General features: G+C 33.5%; 1 protein-coding gene across 3 annotated transcripts; it reads right to left on the reverse strand.

Moving 5' to 3' along the window:
• Positions 1-697: 697 nt before the first annotated feature.
• On the reverse strand, positions 698-17,857 carry LOC110094399 (protein NUCLEAR FUSION DEFECTIVE 6, chloroplastic/mitochondrial). 3 transcript variants are annotated; one of them, XR_002302861.2, is made up of 4 exons: positions 17,629-17,857; positions 17,430-17,551; positions 993-1,092; positions 698-901 (listed from the first exon to the last, which is right to left on the reverse strand). XR_002302861.2 is itself a non-coding variant. In XM_020819627.2 (4 exons), exons 1-3 carry the CDS (start codon positions 17,769-17,771, stop codon positions 8,018-8,020), a joined length of 285 nt encoding a protein of 94 aa, XP_020675286.1. In that variant the 5' UTR covers positions 17,772-17,857; the 3' UTR covers positions 698-1,092; positions 8,001-8,017. The 3 variants fall into 3 exon arrangements, 2 of the variants coding, with proteins under 2 accessions (XP_020675286.1, XP_020675285.1); XM_020819627.2 differs by adding an exon at positions 8,001-8,037 and having other exon boundaries at positions 698-1,092; XM_020819626.2 differs by having other exon boundaries at positions 698-1,092.
• Positions 17,858-20,250: the final 2,393 nt, after the last annotated feature.

Below are 20,250 nucleotides of genomic sequence, written 5' to 3' on the forward strand. Positions count from 1 at the left end.
CTAAGTTTTTGACATGTTTTATAGGTTCAGTTAAATTAACTACTGACATTTTTCTTTTAATATAACTTCAAACAAAGTCTTCGTTTAAGATGATTTCTTTCAGTATAAAAATTTTATGAATTTAAAAATTTTATATTAAAAATTTAAAATCATCCCAAGTGATAATAGGGGTGTCAAAAATTTGACCCACCTATTAAATCAATCTAAACTGAATTTAAAAAACTCAGATTCAGATTGACCCATTTAATTAATGAGTTAAATTTGAGTTTTTGAATTTTTTCGATAGGTTAAATTCGAGCTAACCTGCAAATTTATTTTTGACTTCAAATCCGTATAATTTTTTATCAAATACTTTAAATTTTATAGTTACTAAGTTATAAAAAAATTTAAACCAAAAAGAGTTAATGGATCTAATTTGGATTACTAGGGGGTCGAATTTATGTTGATATTTTTGATATGTTTATTAAACATATCAGATTCGAGTTGATTAAATTTAGGTAGGGTCAATTTTGAATAAAACATGAACTTGACCCGTCGACCCGTTTTAACCCCCCGGACATGAGAGCTTCTTTGAATACTCATTTGAGAAGCTGAAAATACTACAATAATATACCCTAACAATAACATTAAATCTTCATCTCACTGCGTGGACTCGACTAAATGAATCATTTAATAAAGTATACACTAACAAAGCAGGTTTACACAGGAAATAAATCAAGTTAAATTAACCATTGAATTCAACATGAAAATGTTTTTTAAAATAATCACATAATTTTTGGTTTGTTGAAATAAATGTCACAGCATCTATCTTCAAGTAGTTAATAGAAAGCGAGCAAATGATCAATTCATCTAAACTCCATTGGAGATGTTCAATTTGGTTGAAGCAGTGGCACCAAAACACCTGCTTAATAAATGATTCTAAGCACCATCAACATTGAAAATGAGAATCAGTAAAATTTTCATCTCCTAAAAAATTTGAAAATTTAAAAAACCTCAGCAGCATATGACTGAATCATGGCTGACATTTTCCTCAAAGCAGTAAACAATGCATGGCACTCCAGCCAGCATATTACACATCATCACTGCAAAATCCTGTAAAAGTTTTAAGGAAATTAAGAACAGAAACAAGTAACAAACACAATTGTAGCGATCAATGAACTGTTTGATGAGCATTTCAAGTACTTCTGAACCCTAATAGATGGGACCAAACAAAATCAAAACTAGTTACTCGAGTCCCAGTCTAGGGCTCCATTTACGGAGAAAATATTCAGTGCGGAGACCGGATGCAGAATACCGTCTAGAGATCAACTAGAATGCGCCACGTCTCGGTATCACTGACGTGGCGCATTCTGGTTGGTCTCCAAACGGCGTTCGGCGTCTGCATAGAATAATTAATCCCATTTACATGACTAAGCAAAATATATCTTTATCCAGATAATCATTTCATTTTTTTCTTTACAGATTATTGGAAAATAATCCGTATGTTTCTCACATAACAAGTAAGTGAAAGGACAAAGGACTCGAGAATCCTGCTAATACATCTAGGCAACTTCTTGAGTATCAAAAGTAACTTGGAAGTCTAGTTTTCTATAAGAAATATAAGCATAATGGTTAGTGTTTCAAATATTTTTCCATAAAATCCACGATTAACCTTTGCAGATGGCTTCGTAGTGCATAAAACTTCCATATATTCGAAAAGGCTAAGGTAGGCCATGCAAGTCGTTCCAACTAAGTATAGACTGAACGAGCAGAAGGAATCTGAGACAAGCTATTCCAAGAACTAGTGAAATATTGTTCAAGAAAGGAGCTTCACTAGCAAGGAAATGAACATAGTGCAAATAAAAAAAAATGCTGAAGTTCTGTTGAAAAATATGAAAGAAGAATATTGTTTGTTTTTCTTATTCTAAGGGATAGAAGAGAGATATTTATAGGAGAGAACCCATTAAAAAAGAAAAAAAAGGTCATTAATCTAATTAATTTTTTAAGGGGAAAAGCTAATAAAATTGTTGTTGGTGCTCTACAAATGGAAGGCAGAACATTGGCAAATCGCTCTTAATTTCCTAAATCTCAATTGGTATTTTATATGAACCAAAAGCTTTATGTTTGTACATCTTCAAAACTGGTTCAACTTTATCTATTTGATAAAACAATTCATATTTATATTCATTTGGCACTGTTGAAAAGTTTTCTTCATTAAAACTATATAATAACTTCTTGAAATAGCATTCTCATATATGCTTGATGTCTCACTTTAATTAAGGTCCTCTACGTCTAATCTTCACAATTAATATATCTAACTTGCGTGAAGTCTCTATGACTCCTTTTTCCCTACCACCTATCCTATTATTATCAAAAAAATGTAGCTTAGGTGTTTTATTACTACCCCTTTGCGGGTTTCAGCAAAATTATTACATGCCATAATAGTATCTATTTTTCACTTTTAAAGGAACATTCATGTCTAAAAACTTCTTATACATCTAGCTCAACCATTGAATCTCCTTAATATATAATATATTTCTAGGCTATTCGAGAATTTTTATGATAATTTTTTAACTACATCCAGTCATTCGATCATACATTTAATCCTATTATAGCTATAATGATTATTTGGTTCAATGCTAAAGTTCCAATTAGCTTTGGCATATTCAAACCTTCAGACTTTAAGTTCATCCATTTAATCCTAAGAAAATTATTTTTTGATTAATTTCTTTATACTTGTAAACATCCATAACTATTACTCCATGTGTGCTCAAACTTTCTCCAAGCAAAAAAAATCCAGCCTTTCCTGAAAATCTATTTCTAATTCAGTAGCTTCACATATGAGAGTAACATAATGTTTATCTCATTGCTTAATTATATTATCAATCACAAAATTATCTGCTATAGCTTAGTATTTATAGCTTCTGCAATCATATTTCCATCTCCCATACCATACCCATAATGAAAATCTATTATAGCTCATCCTACTTTCCTAATCCATACCCATAATAAAATCTCTTACAACTCATCCTACTGGATATGCTCATTTTTGTCACCACAAATAAATATAGTTTTCTTGACAAATATGTGTTGAAGTGTTCCATCCATTCTTATTTCTCCAACATCGAATTTTAAAACTTCCCTCTAAATCTCCTTGAGGAGAATAAGCCATAATCATAAGAATAATGTACCCATCAATAATAAACTTAAAAGGTTATCATCACATCACTAACATGAATCACTTCAACAATTTCTTCTTTCAACTCTAGATATCTTATCATACTCATTTCATTCTGTTGCTAACTTCAGTACAATACAACAGCTCATAACTTTTTATCATATATTTGGGTTTCCTTCACAACATTTAGCTTCTAATTTAATGTCCTTAAATTTAAAGTAACAAATCTAAACTTGATTTAGACTTGGTCAACCTTTGGTCATTTTTCCTCACAACTAGGTTGAACTGTAGCCTGTCACTTACAAGCTATGTTGCACGGATACGCCTATTTATGAGGTATGTTGTATCAGACACATGTCGGATACGGATACGCCTCCAATACGGCACGGATACGGCTTTGCCGTGTCCAATTAAAATATTATTTAAATTTGATCGGACACGAGTATCCTATTAAAAAAAATAAAGCCGCAATTTGCCCTATTCATTTCGGCTATCCGCTCGATATACCTATTCATTTATGCAGCTTAAACATTTTGGCGAGCTAGGTTTTTCATTTCCGCATAGGTCTTCGTCTTCTTCGTTATAGTCAAAGGATCGGCTCGACGACGCGAGCATAGAAGCGAACAGGATCATCCTTCGTCGACAAAGAGGTTTGATGACGCGAGCATTAAAGCCGACAGAATCCTTCGTCGACGGAGCGACTCAACAACACGAACAGTGAAGGCGAGCATTGAAGGTTCGTTTTCTTCGTTCTTTGTTTTCTTAATCATAGGCTCGGTACCAGAACTCGGTACCGCTCAATACCCCTCGGTAACGCTCAGTACTGCTCGGTACCGCTCGGTGCTCGGTACTCGGTACTGCTCGGTACCGAAACTCGATACCGCTCGATACTTCTCGGTATAAAGGGGTACTGAATGGTACCAAGTAGTACCGAGATGGTAGAGAAAACTTTTAAGCAACTCTTATAATTAAATTTTATTCTGGGGGCCCCGGAAACCCCCGTAGGGGCGCTGTCCCTTGACCCTGCGACCTGACCGGGAAGGTCGCTAGGGGGCAGCGCCCCCTTGGACCCCGGCATAGGCGCAACATATCTACACTTTTAATTAAAAAATTTTATGTTTCAAATTCATGTGGATTATTTTGTGTCGATCATTTGTAGGATAATGAGCTCTAGTGGTGTAGGAATTGGGTCTACTGATGGTCCATCAGAGACCAATATTGAAGATAACAAACCTCTGTGGGGTTATATGACAAAAATAGGTAAAACGTCAGAAGGGGGTGGCAATATTACATTCAAATGCAATTTTTGTAATGCCACATACAAATGATCATATTATAGAGTGAAAGCTCATTTATTAAAGATTAGTGATCATGGAAATAAAGTATGCCCAAATATAAGCTCATCACAAATGACTGAATTGCAAAGAAAAATTAGTGAAGCTGAGCAAAAGAGTAAAAAAGAGCTTCCAAAATATATTCCACTTCCAAACACTCATGTTTCATATCCTTCATCTTCTTCTTCGATTATAAGTGATGACAGTACTGTTAATAAAGGACCTTTTCGGATGGAGGGATTTAAACCAAAAAGAAGAAAATATGTTGTAGATAGTGCTTTGGAGAAAGCATTTAATTTACAAATGAGAGAACAACTAGATGGAGAAATAGCTAGAATGTTTTGCTCAGTTGAACTTCCTTTTAACCTAGCAAGGAATCCACATTACAAGAATGTCTTTACCTATGCATACAATAATAATCTTACAGGATACGTGTCACCTAGATATAATGTCATTAGAACAAAGTTGTTGCAAAGAGAGGGATAATATTGAGAAGTTGCTCGAGCCTACTAGAGGAGTTTAGAAGGAAAAAGGAGTTACTTTGGTTTGTGATGGGTGGACAGATTCACAAAGAAGACCACTTATCAACTTCATGGTTGTAACAGAGAGCTATCATATGTTTATCAAAGCTGTAAACTTTGAAGGACAGTACAAGGATAAGTTCTTCATTTATAATTTAATCAAAGAAGTTATCATGATGGTGGGGCCTTCAAACATCATCCAGGTCATTACTGATAATGCACCTGTTTGTAGAGCTGCAGGTCTACTTGTAGAGCAAGGCTATCCTCATATTTTCTGGACACCATGTGTTGTGCATACGCTTAATCTTGCCTTGAAGAACATTTGTACAGCTAAGAATACAATGAATGTCATTGGATAACAGTGATTGCTGGAGATGCAGTTGTAATTAGGAATTTTATTATGAATCACTCCATGAGACTCTCTATGTTCAATGACTTTTCTAATTTGAATATGCTTGCAGTTGCTAAAACTCGGTTTGCCTCGGTTATAGTGATGTTGAAAAGATTCAAAAAAATAAAAAATGCTCTTCAAGCTACGGTGATCAGTGACAAATGGTCCTGTTATAGGGAAGATAATGTTGGAAATGCTAGATATATAAAGGAGAAATTTTTAGATGATTTATAGTGGGATGAGATTGAAGACATCATAAATTTCACAGATCTAATTTATGAGATGTTGAGATTAACTGATACGGATAAGTCTTGTTTACATCTCATTTATGAGATGTGGGATTCAATGCTTGCCAAAGTAAAAAAAATTATATATAGACATAAGAGGAAGGCACTTCATGAAGACTCAAGCTTTTGGGATGTTATTTATGCTATTCTAGAAGATAGGTAGAGCAAAAGTAATACACATTTACATTGCTTGGCTCGCTCACTAAATCCCAGGTAAATTTCAATATTTTTCATTATTAATTCACAAATTGTTGTTTAGTATTTTCAAGATTGTTTCATTATTTCATTTTAATATTTTTTGAAGATATTTAACTAAAGAATGGCTTCAAGAGGATCCTCAAAGAGTTTCTCCACAGAAAGATTTAGAAATTTCAAATATGAGGAAGACATGTTTGAAGCGTTATTTTCCAAATGAGGAGAAGAGAAGTGTCAATATTAAGCTTGCTAAATTTTTTGATTATTTAGAGGACTTTGGTGACCAAGAGTCATTGCGTGATAGGTGGAGAATTGATCCGAAAATGTGGTGGATTATACATGAAGCTTCAGCGCCTTGACTTCAAACAATCGCCATAAAATTGCTTGGTCAAGTTTCATCCTCATCTTGTTCTGAAAGAAATTAGAGTACATACTCGTTCATCCAATCAATGAAGAGAAATAAAATTACTACACAACGGACTGAAGATTTAGTTTATGTGCATACAAACCTTCGGCTTCTCTCAAGGAAAACTCCAACTTATATAGAAAGAGACAACATGATGTGGGATGTTGTTGGAGATGGATTTGAATCTCTTGAGGATATGGAAATATTAGAAATTGCTAATGTTTCACTTGATGAGCCTAAATTAGAAGCTATGATATTTATTGAAGATGATATAAAAACTCAAAGACAAACCACTGAAAAAGCTAATCCTATCATTCCTTCTATTAAATAGTTGAAATTTCATGTGCTGGATAATTTATCTTTTTGTTTTTGTTGTTATACTAGACATTTAAATATTTAATGCTTACTTTTATTTCAAATTTTTTGTCATTTTAAATATTATATTTTGATTACTTTCTTAATTTTTATGTATTATTTATATATTATAATGTCATATCCACGCCGTATCCATATCCTGTATTTTTAAGAATTGACGTGTCCCGTATCCGTATCGTGTCATATCCGTATCGCCGTATCCGTATCGGTGCAACATAGCTTACAAGTATTAAATAGGAAATATTCAAATCTATTAAAAGACATTAGGACTTCATGGAGGTTACAACAACTAATAAGCCAATTTGACCACGTATATTTACATGAAAGACTAAACTCTTAACTGCAAGCGCTATCATCCTATGTTATTTAAACCTTATTTTGTCTATTTTCACGCAGCTTATTACATAGCTTAGCAGGAAACAGTAAATACGGCATCACATCTAAACTTTTTTAATGCATGTAAGGACATTGATCTTCTACTGATGTAAAACTGTTATCAGTTCATCACTTGCATTTACAAGAATGCTATCCACTATGGGTTCAAGCCATAATAATGCGACATTAATTGAAATGCTAGTGTTTCACAGCGCCATAGAAATTCTGGCAAGGGGGAGGCACCATCTAAATACTGAAATTACTTGCCTATGATTGACAAGACTTGCTTTTCCCTTAACTATTAATTTGAGTTCAGTCTCTCAACTCCTCAAATGTGAACCAATTTGGTACTACCGTCAACTTTGCAATTTCTTTGAATGAAAATTATTGGAGACAAGCTTTCTATAGGGTAAATTTTGAACTTTTTAAAATTAATCTCATTATTTAATGTTAGTTCAAATTAATAGAATTGATCCTTAAAAATCTATAATGCTCTCATGGAAAGCTTTCCGCCACCAAGTTCTGTCCAAAGAAATAACAAAATGGATGATATGATTAAACTGTTCATATCTGATGAGTCAAGCAACTAAATTAAACACATGGTAAATATTTGAAAATAAATAGACATATCTAAAAAGTCTAGGGATCAATTTGGTCATTTAATCATTTGAGTTCATTGACTGAATCTTTATGGCATAGTGCCTGTGCACATTGTCTTCAATGTGAGAAATAGAAGCATAAATATTGTATGGAAGATACCAACATAATTTTATTATGAATGATATTCACAAATGCACTCAGATGCCTTAAGCATCGCCTTAACAAAGCTAATGCCTCACAATGATATTCTCTGGTAGTATATATCTCATAAAAGTTATAAAAAGAAATTTTGTTACCAAAGTTATTGATGGAACTACTACAAGTTTGGAAAACACATAAGAAAACCTCAAGCTAATAACCTTTTCAGTCTTCACCATCATCTAGTATCATCTTGTCCTACAAGAAGAAAAAGGAAAAGAAACAAAAAGGAATGCACGCTCTTCTATAATAAGTAAGAAGAAAATTAGAAGAATAAATGTGACAGGAAGCTACGAAAATTAAGTTATAGAAACATGCTACCATTGGATAGTAAGTAGTTTTATATCACTCAAGTCATTTACTGTGAAAACTGTTGTGCATCAATTAGTGTTGAATCCAAGTTTACCAACATAAATAGGTGATTATTGTAATAACTTAAAAAAAAAAAAGAAATTTTGGTCTGCTTTGACTGAACTGGTTTAAAATGGTTTGGCTTGTTGCTAGACCCCTACTCGATAGGTGCGGGTGAGAGATTGTGGTAGAGATGTAGGAGCATAGTAAAGTTAGGCAAGATCACATGACCGCCTATGCCTATGAGAATTAAATCCTCTCATTTATTTCTTCTTTGTCCTCCACCAATTCTCTTATTCCTAATTGGATCTTCAATAAGAAGATCGACACCAAACTAAGAACTTCTTTATCACAAGTTTACCTCTTCCTCCATCTTGTTCCATCAAAATTAGATGTAGCGTATAAATTTAACTATAATGTGTTGATATTATATATTGATTTTGTTAATATTATAAAAGCTAACCATGAATAAAAAATTGATATGCCTAGGACTTAACTAAATATGGATTAAAGATTCAAACTTAGTTAGAGTTTAGGGCATATAAGTTCTAAATTAAGGAGATCGAGACTTTGTTCAATTAACTGTGAAATCTATTTATAATTAGGCATAACATAGTTCTTGTACTTGAAAAGAATGTTAACTATAATTTTTCAAAATCAATGCCGGTGAATTTGGATTGAAAAGAAATCTTCCCTAATTTACAATCAAATTTGAAGTTATGGGCCTATTTGACTTAATTGATAAAAATTCATTGGAGATATCATGAATCAAGGTCCTATCCCGTGAAATGGTTTTACTAATTTTACAAATTTTAAATTGAATTTCTAAAGTTTTAAAATTTATGTAATAAAAATATGGTATTGAATAATTTGCTATTTATTGGTGTTTTAAATTATTAGTAGTTATGATGAGGACATCGTCAGAGATTGCGACACATGTATCATCAGGAGATGCCGGAGATCGACGATCACGATCATGATCTTTATTTTCATCATTTTATGTAGTAGTTTATTTGATTTTTTATGTTTTTCCGTTTTTGCCCTTATGGGTATTTGGTCGTTATTGTAGCCCGAGGGGCATTTTAGTCTTTTGCTTTCTTGTCATTTTGAGGCCTATTTATATGGCTCTTTTCTTATGTAATAGTTTAGTTTTGATGAAATGAAGAATATTTGCCACTTATGATCTCTTTGTGAGTTCACCCTCCTCGATCTCTTAGTGAGTTCGTAGGAGAAGCTAGATCTCTTTGTGAGTTCTAGATCTTCTTGTTCTACCATTTTTCTTCATTTATTTCTTGTGATCGATTCGTCGTCGTGGAAATTCGGGTTGAAAGCATTTGTGAAGAGTGGAATTCACGCTTGAATCCAAAGATTTTCCCTTACTGATTTCCCTCTCTTGCTCCTTGCTGCCGCCCACTCTAAGCTGTTCAAAACCACCGGCCACCCTGCCTCCAATTTCCGCCGGCTAGATCAGCCACCGCCGAACCAGCCGCCGGGCAGCCACCAACCTCCCTCCGGCCAGCCCCTTTCCCCCCACCGGCCAACCCAGTAGCCCTCTCCCACCGCCTCTTTCCCCCTTGAATTCCTATGGTTTGAATTTCAAATTTCGTTTAAACACTTTCCTAATTGGCTCCCTTTCATTATGGGATCTCATTAATGAATTAAATCCTAATTTGAATTTCAAATTAGATCTCTCTTTCATTTTAAATTGTGGGAAGTTACCTAAGTCACATTAAATCTGAATTTTAATTGAATTTCTTACTTAAACTTGGGCCCCACTCTCATAACTCCCAAACCTCCCTCTCTCCTCCTCATATGGCCGGCCACTCTTAGTGGGCCTCTCTCTCCTCCAAATGACATATTAACTCCACAAAATCAGCCCCACTCCTCTTTTAGCCTCCCTTCCACCTTTGTGATTTAATTGAATTCCAAATTAAATCACCCCCATTAGACCACCCAAAATTCTGAAATTAACTCAGAATTTCTGCACTCCTCTTGGCCACCCCACCTTGGCCGAACCCCTCTAAACCACCAAACCGTGACCACCTCTCTCTCACCCAATTTTCCCGGCCCACTTCCCCACTCCCCCTTTGCCTCTCTTCTACGCAACCCTATCATGAATGGCGGATCCGAAGCCTAGAAATGGGGACTTGTGTTGACGGCTCACGGCAACCTCGACATCCATCGATCGCCGTTCTTCGACGCGGGATTCGAATCCGACGAAGATACTGTTGGAGATTACTTGGATCGGATCCTCCCGTCTCTCATCCGAGTCATCGACAGACAACGTCCAGACTCCGAGTGGATCATCGACGGCCGCCCACCCACTCCTCCAAATCCGGTATCCCCCCCGGCGACGAGTCCTCTCGGGATTACTTGTCTATTAGTGGCATCGTTGAGTTTACTTACAATCCTCCTCCGCTAGCCCATATTTTCGAGAGCAATGAAAGGACCTCAAGGTGAATTATCTAAATTTTAAACGTGTGGCTTTAGTAGTAGCTATTTGCATTATCTAGTTTATTTTGGTTATATTTTGCAAGACTCTTGTAATTCTTAAATGTAATCACTGCCGTTAACATAATCTATCACGAAGTTTCTTGAATCCAACTTGAGTAAGCTAGATTTTATCGTTAACATTGCAAAGTTAAACTCTCATTAATCTCTAACGTGCAATTCATGTTTCACCCCATGTTGTATCACATCAAGTTAATTATGATTTGTGGCGCAGAAAGTATTCGATGAAATTAGAGTCGTGTGAATTGAATTTCGAGGATATTTCATGTTTGAGGATGGTGGCATGGTTATTTTATAGAAATTAAGAGCTTCTTGAATCCTAATATATAGTTATGACTATGCCCTCACTTGATCTTAGACTCATGCTACATGATTGTGCGCATTCAAATAATTATATACGCTTCTTGATTAGCATCATTCTTGTTATTTGTTTTGTCTTAAATGTTCAACATTAGAGAGCATGTTATATTTGAGGTAGATGCAAGATTATTTTGTATCAATTAGGATATTATTATGCATTTACTTGATCTTAGATTTATGTTGCATGATCATGCATCTTCAAATGATTATATATGGTCCTTGTCTAGCATCACTCATGTTATTACTTTTATGATATATGTTTAACCTTCAATAATATTATGAGCTCTTGATTCATATTTTGACTTGCATGATTTAAATATAATATGCATGATTTCCATTGACATTTTTTTTGCATATCCTTAACTCCACATTTGACTACATAAATTTATTTCTAAACTTGTGACACAATAACACATTGAAATTTGAATTTGAAAGTCCATCAAACATATTAAATTTTTTTTTAAGAAATCACAAGTGTTTGTAGGAGGATGGAGATTTGCACGGTCGACCCCATTAGTTCAATGGTCCTTTTGATGTGATTTTTCATGTCGAGGATGACAAGCTCTATAGGAGGGTTTGACCCAATACTACACATTTAAAGTAGGTATACCTATTAGGTTGGCAATATATATAAAAAATATGTATATGATGTATCTAAATATAATACTATGTACCTGACAATCTATATCTAAAAATATGTATTTGACTTGCTAGAATATAATGATTTATACTTGACTTATCTGAATATAAAAATTTGCATATGACTTTGATTATGACAATTCCTCCATTTCATATATATATATATATTAGTAATCTATATATTTATTCATTCTACTATTCTAATTATTATATAATAGAATAATATTTCAATATGTATATATTCTTTATTATTTTCTTATTTATATTCCTATTAATATGAGTAAGACTATGAGATAAGAATCTATAGAAACCCTCTATTTCTACTCTCTATTAATTAGAATGACAAAGATAAAAAAAATCTATAAAAAATTTCAATCGAAGTTGAAAAAAAAAAAACCAAATTTTCAAGTTATGTTTCTCTTATTCTCTTGAAGCTATGGAGTAAGACTTCAACTTTTAAGAAGGACAATTATGGTCATTGCATGCGAACAATGTGTTCTACCTAACTGAGCTATTACGTTTGTCATAACAATTATAATATAGAGATAATTTCTTGTCAAGAAGGGTATCCCATAATCCCACATGATAACTCTCTAATTCATTTATGTTTATTGGTCAAAGATTTATATTGCTTAAAAAATATATTATACCTATAATCCATCAAAGTGATAAAGACCCCTTTTTGTGTTATAAATGACAAACTTAACCCATGCTAATGATTTGTATATGATATCCTTTGACTTATTTATCCAACATAATCTTAATTAAGTAAAAAATAAGTTGTCTTATCTGCTCAACCATGTACTTTGACACACTAAATAATGGATGTTTATGTATGTCTTAATGCCATCATTGTATATATATGTATTCAATTGTAATTTAGTATGAACCTTACAAATATGAGTATGAATAACCCCACTTATTTTATCTCATAATTGACATTTATGAATTTTATCCCAAAACCCAATATACAAAAAATATCCGCTACATTTGATTTCCTACTATTGTAGTTTAGTACTTTAATTTCCCTATTCCTATCTTTAGTTGCATTGAAGAATCTCTGTTGTTGCCAGTAAATCCTAACTATTTCTGTTGCTTTTGCTCTATGTCATAGTTGATCTCTATATTACTATCACTACTATTATTACTCTATGTTTTTGGTCTACCTGGTACCATTGCTATTGTGCTCTCTTTTACAACTCATTATTTTGCTTACTATCTTGCATGTTGGAGTTATTGTTATCTTGATTGATACTATCACTATCATTGGTTTGCTTCTTCAATGTTGCTATTGATTTCTCTCTACTATTACTAAAAACCAAAAAAAAGCAAGTAAAAACTTTGGAAGTTCAATCAACGCAATACAAAAATAGAGAAAAACTATTTTATCTTGTAATCCAATATACAAAAAGTTCTGGATAATGGAACCAAGGCTGAAGCTACAAATCATTTATTCTAGTAGGATCTAATCCTATAAGACAAGCTATTTGGCATGATATAACAGATAACAAAACATAACCTTGATTGTGTAGATTCCAATATACTTTTCTTGTCTGTGTTCAAAGTTTTTGTCACATCATAGTAGTCTCTTGCTTCCTCGTTTGTCAATCAAGTTAGCTTCCTGGCTAATGCTCAATCGGTGCCACTATATAATCATGTATTGGTTTGATTTAGATGTTACTTTTGGTGGGGGATTTAGCCTTGGTAACCCTCGATTGATCTTCACTAGTTAGAACACTAATGAGTTTCCGCATAAGTTGAAGGCTTCCTTTGTGCATAGGGCTTATTTTCAATATCTCAACTTTAGTCCCCCTTCGTAAGGTAAGAGAATTTTTGAGCTTGGAATATGTTGCATCATATTTTGGCAATCCCTATGTGGTACATGGTCATCAAAACCTTGAAATAGCCAAAGGGTAAAGGGTAGGCCAAAATAGCATTATACCTAATTGCAAAGATGATTGAATAATACTCACCTGACCGATCATTGCATCACGTGATTGGCCAAATTATTCTTTATAGGGGTTTCAAGCTTTTGCTAGAGAACCCAATGAGAGCTCCTCATGAGGTTTTATGATTATTGGGATTAACTTTGATCCTTTCTTAATAGAACACCCAAAATTTATGAGCACCTAATGGATGTTAAAATTGTTAATGAAGAATTTCACAACTACCACATCATTTAAAACTTTTTTATTTTGCAAAAAGTCTTCACTAGAAAAGGTTACTAGGGGTGAGTTAAGTGTAGGTTACCTCATTGTTCTCAAAGCACAATAAACTAGTATTATGAGCCACCTCTTATTTAGTGCCTCCCACTATCACAATGACCATTCCCATGCTGGTGTTGGTACCTGACTTAGAGAACATGACTTTGGGTTTTTTTTTTCATTTCTTTCTCCTTCCCTCTATGAAAAACTCCTTTAGATGACCTTTCTTCAACTAGTTAATAAATATCTAAGGGTATCTAAAATCATCGGTGTTATGGTTATGATCCTGGTCATAGAGGCAATATTTATGTCCATCCTTTTTCTAGTCGACTTGAAGGTCAACAAAGCTTTGATCGGTGCTTTAAGTACTCACAATTTTGTATTGCCCTCAAAAGTTCAAGAAAGCTCAAATTCAAAGTAGAAATCTTTTATGTTCATTAGGCATATGGGGAGTCGAGAGAGTTGGAAAGCTATGCATCTGAGGGAAAATCTTAAGAGACCTTATAATACCCCTTAGGAGAATATTTTCTCTTCCCATTACTAGGACAATTAATCTTGAGGCCTCTTATCAAGTAGGTTTGACAATCAAGAAAAGAAGAAAAGGTTCTTATAACCCTTAGATGTTAGCTCATAAGCCTCAAGGTCTCAACTTTTACACCCAACCTTTCTCGAGATTCTATGGCTCAATCATTCTTTAGTGTTAAAAGTGGTTCCCCCAAGAACGACGAAGGTTGGGCTAAACCTAGCTACTGACTCTTAGGTCACATTGACCCCTACAATTGAATTCTTACAAGGCGTTATGAGAAATCTCTTATATGATGCTAAGTCAAATGAGAATTGCACCCCAACAAATAATTCACCTTCACAATACAATTATGCATAAAAGCTCTCTCAAAAAGTATATAAAAAAGAAAGTAAAAAGAATTTTATAAGGGAGATACTTTCAAGACCCAATAGACTAATTATTGTAGGTGCAACATAGTCCAATTAGTAAAAGCCTTGGAAATTGTTAACAAGTTTTTGGTTGGGTTAAATACTCACCCACACTTTAATAAACTCCCACCTTGCAAACTTTTAGGTGGACCCAAAAAAAAAACTGTAAAATAGGGTCATTTTTACATACAATTTTTTCAATATATTTAATATCTATAATCACAACTATATGTATTCCGATAATCATAAATTTTAGCTCCCTAAAAGCCACAACTACTTCAAGTGCCCCAAATTCTCAAGTTAAAATCTATAATAACTACAGATGCAAAATAATACAAGACTCAATGAAAAATCATATTATATAATATTGCATTTAATCAATGATTCCTACATATATATTCCTTTACGAAGTTCTCCTTCATGATATAGGAGACTCAACACTAAACTTAAAATATAATTTCATACAAATGTTCCAAACATTTTCCCATAAGTTTGCAATGAAACAACTTCTTCTGCTCATATAATAAATATTATGCACCATGGTTTAAAATTGCGCAATATGAGGCTCGCCTTGAGGCCCTCCTTTGCGCAATTCCAGTAAAAAACGCCTTGATGCTTATGCTCGGTTTTTTTGTAGACGGCTTGCGCCTCAACTTGGTTAAGGCCCGCATTCCCGCATTGAGGCTTGCCTCGCCTCGCCTCACTGGCATGAGACTTACGCCTCACGTATATATATTAAAACTTACATAATCTTGAAGTAAATGCCCGACATTGGACTCTATAGGAGAGAGGAAGGGAAGAAATTCACCATAATATAGATTCAAATGAAGAACCCCTTAAGTGATGACAGTGCTGATGATTATAAGTTCTTATGTGATATGTCATTGCTATTTATTTTTGAAATCAGAATTATGTGTTAATGAAAAAGATATTGGGATTTTCAGAAAGATAGAATTTTGAGTTGAACTAATTTCATTGTTTCTTATTATTGAATATTTGATTTCACTTCATATCTTTATGTTTTTTATGTTTTATATTATTCATTAATTAGTATATAACAAATTTATCATTTATATTTACGCATCTTTTATTCTTGAGGCTATAGCCTCAAAACGCTTGAGGCTTATGCCTCGCCTCACGAATGAAAAACGCCTCAATACCTGAATACGCAATTTTAAACATTGTTATGCACCTTTCGATTTGAACTTTTTGCTAGTATAACTAGCCCCAAATATCAACAAAGCCCCTGATGTCTCTTATTAAATTGAACCATAATATTAGCAATAAAATCTATGATACTATATACAATACCTATCTTGGTTTCCAAGAGGTTTTAGCAGCATAAGCAGAATTCTTGCCATGTGTTAATCCATGTGTAAATAAATATTTGCAGAAGGGTATTGAGTTTTTTTTTTTTGTTGAAGCAGCATCACCTTTATGCTTATATAGATGGATGGACTTATGCTCAACATATTGAGAACAATTATTAGACTCAACTCCATTAAAGCGTTATCTCATCCTCTTAATTCAAGACCATCAATACTACTCAATAACAACAACAACATCAAACCTTTATCCCACAACGTGGGGTCAGCTACATGAATCCTTGTTCTCCATTGTACCCTATTAAGAGTTAAATTCTCATTTAAATATAGTAAAAAAGGACATTTCTAATACTTTCTAACAAAGTCTTTTAGGTCTAAACTACTCAATAACTATTGTGGAATGAAAATTCTATTGATGCATTATCTAGGATAGGCATATTGATTACTTAAATTACATATTCTTGGATTTGATAGAATTAAGGAGGATTATTCAGTGCATTCTGATTTCCACATTTTGGATTATGACATAAAGATAAGCATATATCTTTAATAAATTCATTTATGGTGATTGATGGATATTTTATTATACAAGTAACAGTTGTGTTTTCCTAAGTCATTTTGAGAGCTCTAATTAGTGAATTACATTATATTAGGATGGTTACTTTAGCAAGGACAAAACCATTAATCTTATAGAGAGTAGATTTTATTGGCCTTTAATGACTAGAGATGTTCAGAGAGTAATTGCACATTGTTACACATATAAGCAAGCTAAGACTACAAAATAGAAACTTCTGAAATCCATTGCCTTGACTGTTCCATATAAATCATGGGAGAATCTTTTGATGTATTTCATTATATATTTCCTTTTTGCCTTTGATGTTTTGAGCCTTATCCCTGAGACATTTCAATGATCCGGGAAGGGTGGTAGCCTTTGTTTGATAAGATTGTGCTATGTTGAAAAATAAAATCACCGCTAAACTATCTCAAAGATGGGCTAAGTTCTAAATTGTTTTGAAATGTGTTTACAATGGTTGCGAAGCATGGATGGTTTGAAAACATGCCATAGTGATTCAAATCATGCATTTTCCATGCAAATCCAAACTGAGGTACAACAGGCTTTTAAGAAGAAACTCATAAACAAATCCAGATTACAGTTCACTACCAAGGAAGGAAAAACACGAATCAGCCGCAAATTCTAACCACCGACAAAGTTAACAACATATTTATGTGAAGCCTAGCGGTTTCAAACGGAGTGGATTTCTAATACCTTTCAAGATGCAGCAATTACCCTGGATGGAAACAGAGAGTAAAGAGGTCATCAGCGCTGATGCTGTCGCGCTGTGCATCGGGTGAAGCGACTCCAGACAGAAGCACGTCACCATCGAAGACCTCAAGTCAACAGATAACATCTCAATTTAAAGAGAATCGTTCGCGTGTGCAAACTGTGTGAATAGTGAGGGTTGTACCTTAGGAATCGAGGAACGGCGGGGCCAAGCTTGGGAAGCAGACGAGGAGAACGGGCACTGCAGTTCTTAGACGCGAACCTCATCGATGCGCTTCGAACGGTGGTAGACCGGAGAATAGATCTAACAGCGGTGGCGGCGGCCATCACCGGCCGAAGAGCCAGTGAAGCTGGTGTAATCTAGGGGAGTCCAGAGCACCGAGGTTTAGGCGATGTTTGGCTATCTATTGGATTTCATTACAGTATTTAATAGTTTTTTGGGGTAAATTTGAAAATTATTAAATTTTGATACTTTACAAGAAGCATGATTTAACCAAGTGTGAGATTTAATTAAAAAAAATAACAGGATATTAATAATAAGGGGGATTTATACTCATAGCGCTCAAAATTTTCTCATATATTTATTTAACACAAAATAATATTGCACTTTATTACTAATAATTCATATTATTTTATTTATATTTTACTAATATATATTATATTTCAATAGTCATTAATCAATGAATAATAAGAAGAATCAATTCCTAATTCTCTCAACAAATATTTTAGCATTAACAAATTTCTAATAATCAATTCAATTATAATTAATTAGTATAACTTATTTACTAATTAGTAGTTCTATAATAAAATTATAAATTTACAACTATTTTCAATCAATTTATAAATGATTAAGTATCTTTGTTTTCAATATTCTTTATTATTGTGAGTAATTAATTGAATCCTTATTGTTATATGCTAAAATATTCATGGAGTAAGAGAGAGACTTTAGCACCCTACTTTTGCACAAAGATCCAATACACACAAAAATCAGAGCGGAGTGCAAGAATTCTAAGAGACTGTTCTTATATAGAAAACTTAGGAAAGGGAAATATCACAAGGTTTGATCTAGTTAAAATAATTCCACTAGTATTTATATTTGATTACAAGTGAATCCCTTCCTATGGGAAAGACATTAATATACTGTGAAGAACACATTAGTAGGTTGAAGTTGAAAGAGCCCTTCGACAAAAATTAATCATAAATTCAAGTGTTGAAGTTGGGAATCCAAGTTGATGTTGACGACGTATATCAATCTTATAAGTGACAACAAGTGTTGGTATTATTAATGATGTTGGGTGATGAAGTCAATAGGCCTAATAGTAGCTAAGTGATAATGGTCAAAATATTGTTGGTCGGTGAATCGTAGTTAGGCAACGATGATTGGAGTCCACCGTACTCGAGTGTTGGAGGTCGAAGGGACTTAGGCAGGTGATGGAGGTCAAAGGGAGGCGATAGAGGTTGGAGGACCATAATTAGGCGATTGTAGTTCAAAAAATCATAGTCGGACGATAGTGGTAAAAAGTCATATCTAGAAAATAGATGTTGGATGGTTGTAGCCGGATGTTAGAGGTTGAATGATCGTAGCTGGATGATAGAGGTTGAAAGGCATGTAATCAAGCGAAGGTGGTCGAAAGATTGTAGTTGGGTGATAGTGGTTTCTCGTCATCACGTGATGGTGTTCAAGTGGTTGTAGTTGGCGGGTGACGAAGATCTAAAGACTGTAATCGAGCGATGGTGATCCGAATATCGTTGTTAGCAGGCAACGAAGGTTTGAGAATCCCAGTTGGCTGTCAATAGAGATCATATCATGACTCAATGTTATGCAATCCATACAGTCTAATGGGTCATATCAGGTCAAGTGCATAACCGATCATTTGCCCAAAAATTTTTTATTTTTTGAGTAAATTTTTTTTATCATTTAATTCACATTTGAAGCCACTAAATTTCTTTTATCATTTAATTCACATATAAAACCACTAAAACCCATCAATATAAAAAGTAAAGCATTTTCCATACCATATAAACCTTCAGATCTATTTATTTCAAAATATATATGCAATAATCATGATTTATAATTAGTTCATCAAAATGTATTTAATCCCCATTATTATAAAAGAATCTTATAATCACTAAAAGGGAGTGCCTCTAACTGCAACTACTATCTCAACCTTCTCTACCAATGTTTTAAACATGTCAAACAAACAAAGTGAGTCCAAAGCTCAAGACACACAAAACATACAAGTATATCCAATGCAAGAAAAAAAGATCAATATGCATGTTGTTATTAAATAAATCATAAAAGCTAATCATATGATAAATCAATATCATTCCATGCTCATCCTTACACATGTACATTTATGCAAGTATGATCAAGATCATCATATGTTCATGTTTGTTCAAATGATCATCTCTTATAATCATATATACCAATATGTCAAAGCATGTATCTCATAGATATCATTATATCATTCAATGCATCAGTACATGTATCTCTTATGTATCATTATGTATGTTAATAAATAATTATATGCATCAAATATATGTATCATATTTATGTATATCAATGTTATGAATACCATCATCAACTATATTAGTATATCATGTTCATGTGCATCAATATTATGCTTCATATTACATTAGGGACATCATTATCATATATCTATCAATATTATGTATCATATCATATTGGGATCATCAATGTATAGGGCAAACCATTAATCATATGCTTGTATGCTATATATAACTATGATACACGGAACAAAGCTATTTGAATCATCATGTTATATATATATATACATATATATAC

The sequence above is a fragment of the Dendrobium catenatum genome, unplaced genomic scaffold, assembly GCF_001605985.2.
Source record: "Dendrobium catenatum unplaced genomic scaffold, ASM160598v2 original_scaffold_209636, whole genome shotgun sequence".
Lineage (NCBI taxonomy): Eukaryota > Viridiplantae > Streptophyta > Magnoliopsida > Asparagales > Orchidaceae > Dendrobium > Dendrobium catenatum.

Excerpts from the sequence above, each read along its gene's own strand:
- LOC110094399 (XM_020819626.2), bottom strand. The coding sequence starts at position 17,771 with ATGGCCGCCGCCACCGCTGTTAGATCTATTCTCCGGTCTACCACCGTT. Across the intron at positions 17,552-17,628 it reads GCCGTTCCTCGATTCCTAAG|GTCTTCGATGGTGACGTGCT; the intron begins GTACAACCCTCA and ends TGTTGACTTGAG. Across the intron at positions 1,093-17,429 it reads TAATTGCTGCATCTTGAAAG|GATTTTGCAGTGATGATGTG; the intron begins GTATTAGAAATC and ends AAACTTTTACAG.